At 35.2% G+C, this 9,157-nt stretch overlaps 1 protein-coding gene and 1 non-coding gene across 2 annotated transcripts; both read right to left on the bottom strand.

The window, feature by feature from the left end:
• Nucleotides 1-2,875: 2,875 nt before the first annotated feature.
• On the bottom strand, nucleotides 2,876-3,535 carry LOC140036288 (uncharacterized). Its single transcript, XM_072077642.1, has 2 exons — nucleotides 3,335-3,535; nucleotides 2,876-3,238 (listed from the first exon to the last, which is right to left on the bottom strand). Exons 1-2 carry the CDS (start codon nucleotides 3,533-3,535, stop codon nucleotides 2,876-2,878), a joined length of 564 nt encoding a protein of 187 aa, XP_071933743.1.
• A 2,858-nt stretch (nucleotides 3,536-6,393) lies between these two features.
• LOC113733504 (small nucleolar RNA R71) lies at nucleotides 6,394-6,500 on the bottom strand. The gene has a single exon (XR_003459017.1). It is a non-coding gene; the product is annotated as a small nucleolar RNA R71 (small nucleolar RNA).
• Between the last annotated feature and the right edge of the window lie 2,657 nt (nucleotides 6,501-9,157).

Genomic DNA, 9,157 nt, shown 5'->3' with positions numbered 1-9,157 from the left:
GACCCTTCTTCGTCCATTGTTATACTGAAGTTTTGAGCTTCAACAATGATGCAAAAATATTTTTTTCAATCCAAACAACTTTTATCAACTACAAAATCTACCCTAAGATGAATTTGTTTTTCCTAACCAGACATGAATCTTTCTAATTTTCATAACAACAATTAAGTATAAACATATATATGTATTTCTTCATATATGTGTGATAAAATCATCAAAATAATACTTAAAATTGACAAAATTTGAAAGAGAAGCGTTAGTGTTTGTTGGAAACTTACTGGTGTGAGCACTTGAAGTTGGATTTTTCTAACTAATGTTTGCTTGTTCAACACCAACGTTGATTTCTTCTTCTCTGGCAACTTTTAGAGACTTTTTGTTCTAATAGGATAAAGGGAAGAGTTTTTGTCCTTCTTCTTAAGACTTATTCCCTGCGATCCACAATCCTTAGTTGAACCTCCTCTACTGACAAATTCTCTTTCACTTCAATGGATTGATCCTCTAGGATATTACTTGGATCCGATACGTACTTCCTCAGTTGAGGACATGGAAGACATTATGAACTCTTGACAATGCAGGTGGGAGGGCCAATGATATGCTAATGTCCCAACCCTTTTTAGAATTTCGTAAGGTCCCACATATCTCGAGCCTAGTTTACCACTCCTTCTAAATCTCATTACTTCTTTAGTGGGGGATATTTTCAGGTACACTTTCTCTCTTGGTTGAAATTCTAATGGCCTTCTTTTAAAGTTCGCTCGACTCTTATTTTGGTCCTGAGCTACGTTTGACCTTTCTCGAATAATCTTGACTTTCTCACGGGTTTTTGCCACTAGATCCGAATTGGTGACAAGTTTTTCACCTATCTCATTCCAATACAGCAGGGATCTATACTTTCATCCATACAATGCCTCAAATGGGGCCATACCGATTCCACTATAGTAACTATTGTTATATGAGAATTCCATCAATTTCACCAACTTATCCCAACTATTAGAAAAATCCAAAGCACAAGCTCGCAACATGTCTTCTAGTGTTTGGATGGTTCTCTCAAATTGCCCATCCGTTTGGGGATGAAAAGCGATGCTTAATCTCAAATTAGTTCCCATGACCTGTTAGCAAGTTAACCAAAATCTTAAGGTAAACCTCGAGTTTCTATCTGATACTATACTTATTAGAACGTCATGAAGATAAACAATTTCCTCTACATACATCTCCACTAACAATTTCCTTTGGATGGTTCTCCACTAACATTTGGCATGGGTAGAAAATGGGCAGATTTTGTTAATCGATCAATTATAACCCAGATAGTCTCATTATTTGGAATTGTCCAAGATAGACCTATCACAAAATCCATGGTCACATGCTCTTACTTCCATTGTGGAATTTCTAGAGGTTGTAGCAAGCTGGCATGTCCCTGATGCTCGACTTTCACTTGCTAACACACCAAACATCTAGCTACATACTCAGTATGTCTCGTTTCATCCCATTCCACCAATAGTTTAGTCCCACCAAGATGAATAGAGAACTTTGAATTATGTTCCTTCTTCAATATTTTCCGTTTCAATTCTTCATCTCTTGGTACACACAACTTTTTATTGTTTCACAAACTACCATCATTCTTCAATTCAAACCTATCAAAAGATTCAACTCAAATCTTCTCGTTAATCTTAGCAACTGCAATATCCAAATTTTCTGCTTTTTTAATCCTATCTACTAAGGTCAATGTAAGGACTGGGGTAGCTAACATATCAGTGGTGGAGTTCACCATTTCTAATTCAAAATTTTCCATTTGTTCCTCTACTGAGGGCTCCCTGAAGGTGTTAGACTTCCTACTAAGAGCATCTGCCATCTTATTCACTTTACCGGGGTGGTAACTGATCATCAGGTCGCAATCTTTGATCAACTCCAACCACCTTCTTAGTCTCATATTCAACTCTTTCTATGTAAACAGATACTTGAGACTTTTATGATTTGTGAAAACTTTGCATTGTGCTCCATATAAATAATGCCTTTATAACTTAAGGGCAAAAACTACTATGGCTAATTCCAAATCTTGCTTGGGATAGTTCTGTTCATAGGTTTCAATTGATGCAAAGCATATGCTATTACTTTCCCATTTTGCATCAATATACACTCAAGCCCGCTTTTTGAAGTAACACTATAAATTACAGATCCTTCCATCCCCGAGGGTAGGGTAAGCACTACGGCTAATACTAACTTCTCCTTTAACTCCTAAAAACTGGTCTCGCATTTATCTATCAACTCAAATTTTGCTCACTTTGAGTTAATTTATTAAGGGGTGTGACAATGGTAGAGAATCTCTTTATAAATTTTCAAAAATAGCCAACTAGCCCTAAAAATCTTCTTACTTCTATTATATTAGTGGGTTGTGGCCAATCTACAACTGCCTCTATTTTCTTTGAATCAACTGACACATCTTCCTCTGATATAACGTGTCCTAAAAGGCCACACTCTTCAACCAAAATTCACACTTACTAAGGTTTGCATATAATTTTTCTTTCCTTAGAATCTCTAGAACTTCTCTAAGATGCGCGGAATGGGTTTCTTCATTCGAGGAATATACCAAAATATCATCAATGAACACTAGCACAAAGTGATTTAATTGTGGTTTGAATACCCTATTCATCAAATTCATAGTAGTCGCTGGAGCATTGGTTAACCCGAAGAACATGATTAGAAACTCATAGTGCTCATATCTTATACAAAATGCATTTTTCTAGATGTCTATGGCTTTAATCTTTAATTGATAATATTCAGATCTCAAATCTATTTTAGAGAATACCTTTGCTCCCTTTAACTAATCAAAAAGGTCATCAATTATAGGAAGGGGGTATTTGTTCTTTGTAGTAACTCAATTCAATTATCTATAATTAATGCATAGCCTCAAATTGCTATCCTTCTTCTTAACAAAAAGCATTAGTGCACTCCATGTAGAAACACTAGGTCTAATGAATTTCTGATCCAATAGTTCATGTAATTGCTCCTTGAATTCTTTTAACTCAGTAGGAGCCATCCTAAAGGGAGCCTTAGATATTAGTGCCACCGCTGGGTCAATATTAATTTCAAACTCTATTTCCCTTTTCGGAGGTAATCTAGGAAGATCGTCTAGAAACACATCAAGAAAGCTTTTCACTATGGGAATTTTTTCTAGCTTTTCCTCCTTCTCGACATCTACCACATAATCTAAATATACCTCACATCCTTTTCTTAGTGCCCTATAAACCTGCATAGCCGATAGGAATGGAATCCTATGCATCTTTCTTGAACTAGTGTTCTCTTAATAAAAGAAACTTCCTTGGTAAGGATTCATAAATAGTACCTTTTTCCCTCTACAATCAATATATGCATAATGTCTAGTGAACCAATCCACTCCTAAAATGACATCAAAATCACTCATGTTTATTTGTACTAGATCTACATCTAAATTCCTATTCTTTGATTCTACCATACAGTTTGGATGTTTAACATGAGATACTAATATTCTATCACCTGGAGCAGCCACTCGATAGGGGTGGTCCATGCATTAGGATGTATACACGGATGTTTAGTAAATCTCTTTATAACGAACAAATGACTTGCACCACAATCAAATAACACATACGCTGGCATAGAATTTATCAGAAACATACCTGTGACTACATTGTCAAATGTTCTAACCTCAAAATTAGTCATGACATGCACTCTCGCATTTACCTTAGCTTTGTTGCCAACCAGATTGCCACCCTTGTTTCCCCCTACCTTTTTGTTTAGACAATTTATAGCCTTGTGTCCTTGCTGCCTGATAAGAGTATATTTTACGTATTTTTAGTGTGTTTTATTAGTTAGTTTTGATGTATTTTATTTAGTTTTATAACTAATTAACTAGGATTTTGGTAAAAATATACATTTTGTGGTTTAAGTGACAAAAATTGCATTTCTATGGATTTAAATGGTGAAAATTTCATGTTTTTGTAGGTTTAATGATTCAATCATCAAATGGCATAAATTGAGAAGGGAATTGGATAATTATGGATGATTTGAAGTAGTTTAGAGAAGACATGAAGTGCAAAACATTCAAATAAAGAAATGCAAGTGAAGAAAGTTTTGACACATTGTGGTATTTCTGTAATACCTTGAGTTACAAGCATCGGATTGAGATAATTCTTATACCATTTTGAAACTAAGAGATAGATCTACATTTGGTATGAGACTCAAAATCCAGTTCAATCTTCTTCCTTGTCAAAAAATTGAAATACAGAAGTACATGTGCATGGTCAAAAGATGAAATAGAGCTCTAACTAGTTGATGGTAGTTTAGTCATATCTCGGTCCAAATAACTCCAAATTGGGTGATTCTTGAATCATTGGAAAGCTAACCCAAAGGGTTACAATTTTCATGTTTTAAACAAGAGCTAGTTCAGTCACTAACAATGAGAACATAGTAGTTGAAGTGATGCCAAATTCACAAAAGTGAATACGCGACTATTGAATACGCGAGTTGAAGTTGTGTATTCTCAAGTCGCATATTATAGCCTGATTTCTGCAATTTACTCAGTCACTTGCTCTACTTTCACACTACTTTCTAGCTCAACACCATATAAGAATTTTGGTTGTACATGTTCAAGGAACCTTTTGGAAGAAAAAAGGAGCTTTATGTCTTGTCTAAAAATCACTTTTTGACACTCTCAACATGAGAGATGTTAGAATCATTGGAGGAGCAGAAAAAAGGACATATTAGAAGAGTTCTCATCAGATTTTAAAATTAGAGTTGAGTGGTTAATCTTATTTTGTTCTCTCTAGTTAGAACTTTTGTGAGAGCAATTGGAGACTTCATTGTACAACTCATTTTGTTGAAGAAATAGAAGATCATTGGGAGCTTCTTCACTAATCTTGGCTAAACTTTCTTTATCTATCTTTCACTTGTGATTCAATATGTGTTCATGCAATGAAGCCATGCTTTTTCTTGTTATATATTATATGAGTAGCTAAATTTTTAGATCTAGGGAGTAGATGAACCTTATGGCTACTTGATATGAAGTGAATATGATTTACACTTGTTACACCTTGTATTAACTTGTCTATTTATGCATGCTTATCACTTGTTGTTGCTTCATCACCAATAGCAAGCTTTTAGTTGTTATTATTCAATGAAAGTTGGTAAAAATGATGGAACAACATAAATAGAGTTTGAGTAGTAGACTCATGAGAATAGAGGTACACTTAAGTGGATTAAACTTGGATTTCATGAAGAAACAAGAGTAGATCTAATTATTCACCATGAGAATAAGGAACACTATTCTATTTTAGGCCATTTATCATGAGAGTGAGATTTGGTAATATTGGAAATGAATCCCTAGTTGAACAAGGGTTGTAACAAGAGGTAAATCTATTTACTTGTATCTTTAATGCCATAAGTGGAATCTATATCCCTAAACTCAAGTGTTTAGTGAATTTTCTCATTTGTTACCTTGCAAATATCTAGTTAAGACTAGTTAGGTAATAGTAATTATAACTTCTTTTGCTTAAATCGATCATTAGTCTAAATAATAGAGTAAGTAAGGACCTAGTACTAGGTCCTTACTTACTCTATTATTTAGATATTTAAGTTTTTTGACCTAAACTACTAATTTGACCTGTATACTTACATCAAAACGGGTATCTTTTGGAATTAAACTTGTACTTATATAAAAAAATCTTTCAAGTTTTTTGGCACCGTTGCCGTGGAGCAGCAATATTAGGGTCTAATAAACTTTATTAATTTAGATATTCTCTATATTAGTTAGTTAAACTTTGTTTCTAGGTAAGTTAGAATTTCTAGTAGTTTTGTGAAATAATTCTATATAATCTCTTTATTTTTTATTATAGTGTATGCACCGGATTTTACGGGTAGTAGCACGTTTTGATCCAAAAATTAAAAAGATACTATATAGACAAAGAAGGCGTACACCACAACAAGAAGGAAAAGAGGTTTGATAACAAATAGAGGGAATCACAATAGAGCTACCTTTTGAAGAAGAAATGGTGAAGAACGAAGCAAATAGGCGAGCTCTTAGCGATTTTGCTCTATCGCAAACCCAAGAATCTCAAACAAGTATAGCACGGCTGATGAAAAATGCTAATAAAGATTAAACCATCATTAATCCAAATGGTGTAACAATCTCAATTTGAAGGTAATGCCGTAGAGGATTCAAATGCACACTTAGCCACATTTTTGGAGATACGTGATACAATCAAAATAAATGGAGTTAGTGAGGATGCTATAAGGCTAAGGTTATTCCCATTTTCATTAAGGGATAAGGTTAAAATTTGGCTACATTCTCATACCCCTAACACTTTCACTACTTGGGATAATTTGTCTAGGGTGTTTTTGAATAAATACTTCCCACCAAGTAAAACGGCTAAATTTAGAATGGATATTGCTTATTTTAGTTAATTGGATGGTGAGTCATTATATGAAGCATGGGAAAGGTTTAGAGATTTGTTTCGGAAAAGTCCACACAATAGACTTCTCGATTGGCTAATTGTACAAACCTTCTATAATGGTTTATCCTTTTCTACTAAACTACTACCGATGTGGCAGCAGGTGGAGCTTTGATGGCAAAATCACTTCAAGAAGGTCAAGGTTTGATAGAGGAAATGGCAGCAAACAATTATCAATGGGCTAATGAAAGAAGTAATCCAAGGCGACAAGCAGGTATGATTGAAATTGATATCATCAATATGCTTAGTGCTCAAATGAGCAATATGATGAAGGTGTTAAATACACAAGTCGGATGTGGTCCAAGTTCTTCTTCCAATATGAATGTAGCTTGTTGTTCCATATGTGGAGGAGAACACAATACTAATAAGTATGTTGATCTTGAGAAGGCTCGGTTTGTCAATAATTACAATAGGAATGTTCAAAACAACCCATATTCGAATACCTACAATCCGGGGTAGAGAAATCATCCAAAATTTGGGTGAAAAGATCAATGCAACCTACAAAGGCCAATTAATCCGTCGGGATTCCAACTAAGGTAACAACAGACGAATACCAAATCAGATTGGGAGATTGCGATTAAAAAACTGGCAAAGGGCACTTCAGAGAGATTTGAGAGGCTAGAGGGGCGGTTGGACCAATCGACCAGAATGTATAGAAACATGGAGGTCCAGATTGGTCAAATCACCAATTCTATTAATAATCAAAATCAAGAGAAGTTACCTAGTAAAACGGAGGTAAATCCGAGAAAACACATTAAGGCCGTTACTTTTCGTAGTGGTAAATGACTAAAGGATCCTCTGGTGGTAGAAAATGGAGAGAACAATCAGAGTGAGAAACAAGGAGATGAGCGAATGGAGCAAGAGGCAAGCGTGGGGAAAGGTAGTAAAGGAAAATCGAAAGAAGAACAACCTACAACCTCCACTACCGTTCCGATACCTCCGGGAGTTCCATTTCCTCAACGACTCAAGCCATAAACTTGACAAAAACTTTGAAAAGTTTGTAAAAATTTTCAAACAATTGCATATTAATATTCCTTTCGTTGATGCTATTTTGCAGATTCCTTCATATGCCAAGTTCCTCAAGGAGATCATGACACGAAAGAGGAGATTGGAGGATCACGAAATGATAGCATTAACCGAGGAATGCAGCGCCATTATACAAAATAAACTACCACTAAATTTGAAGGATCCGGGGAGTTTTTCTACACTCTGCACCATCTCCGTAATATTGAATTTTCTAAAGCATTATGTGACCTTGGTACAAGTGTATCATTGATTCCTTTAACGGTGGGTAGACAATTAGGGTTGCATGAGTTAAAAAACACTTATATTACTTTTTAGTTAGCCGATCATTCTATTAGATATTCATTAGGAGGTCTGGAAAATGTGTTGATTAAATTTCAAAAATTCATCATTCCTGTGGATTTTGTGGTATTAGATATAGAGGAAGATATGTCTATACCAATTATTCTAGGTAGACCATTTTTAGCAACTGTGGGTACTATTATTGATGTAAAAAATGGCAAACTAAAGTTTCAAATAGATGAAGAAGAGGTAGTATTTAACTTGAATGAAATGAAAAAGTACCCTTCCTTTTTTGATCATGCTTGTTCAATTGGCACCATTGAAATGCTAACCCAAGAGTTGAATTGAGTCAACCTTGATTTCGATCCTCTTGAGCTTTGTTTGATGAGTAAAGGGATGCAGGAGGAAAATGATGAAGAAATTGAAGCATTAGCCCAATATTTAGATGCACAACCTCTTTATAGGAAAGGGCATATGTATGAGAATCTTGGACAAGGAAAAGGATTTGCACCACCTTCGGAGATAGAAGGTCCAAGGTTTGAACTCAAGCCACTTTCTAGCCATTTGAAGTATGAGTTTCTTGGTGAAAATGAAACTCTACCAGTAATTGTCAGTGCTTACTTGGAAGAAGAGCAACTTAATAAGTTGCTCAGAGTTTTAAGAAAGCACAAGAAGGCTATCGGATGGACCATCTTCGACATTCAAGAAATTAGCCCTTCTATATGCATCACATTTTTTGGAAAGATAATTGCAAATTGCAAAGAAGGCTTAATCCGAACATGATAGAGGTGGTAAGATTAGCAATTATCAAATAGTTGAATGCACGTATAATCTTTCCTATCTCGGATAGTGTATAAATTAGTCCAATTCATGTTGTTCCAAAGAAAGGTAGAACTACCATAGTTAAGGGAAAAAATGATGAACTTATTCCCTCTAGACTTATGGTAGGATGGAGAATGTGTGTGATCCCCTACCTCTCCCTAGGGCGATCCCTAGGGTATCAGTGGGGCGCCTACCCAACTCTCGTTACGGCTCACACACTCATTCTAACTTAATAGAGATCCACAAGTCAACCAAAGACTTAGAATTAAAGGAATACTTCAAATATACTAGCCAAATTCTTCTAAAACTACCATCTACTATTACAATTCAAAAATCCAAATATAACAAAGTTTACATTTCAAATGTCTCAAATATCATACAAAAGGTTAACTAGCTTTAGTTAAAAACTGCTAGTCTAGAGTTCCATACTTCCACTTCCAAAACCTATTAAGGAATAACAACTTAGGGTGAGCCAACGCTCAGTGAGGCCAAGAAAATCAAGCAAACAAGCAAGTACGACGAACTAAATCAAATAGCACATTCAAAAGCGACCTAAC

Source organism: Coffea arabica, chromosome 2e, assembly GCF_036785885.1.
Source record: "Coffea arabica cultivar ET-39 chromosome 2e, Coffea Arabica ET-39 HiFi, whole genome shotgun sequence".
Lineage (NCBI taxonomy): Eukaryota > Viridiplantae > Streptophyta > Magnoliopsida > Gentianales > Rubiaceae > Coffea > Coffea arabica.
Note: the sequence above shows the minus strand (reverse complement) of the source record. Positions and strands in the feature narration are given on the sequence as shown.

What these genes read in the sequence shown, in the direction of transcription:
- LOC140036288 (XM_072077642.1), bottom strand. Translation starts at nt 3,535, where the DNA reads ATGGACCACCCCTATCGAGTGGCTGCTCCAGGTGATAGAATATTAGTA. An exon ending in TTGATTGTAGAGGGAAAAAG is followed by an intron (nt 3,239 to 3,334) that starts GTACTATTTATG and finishes TCGGCTATGCAG; the next exon opens with GTTTATAGGGCACTAAGAAA.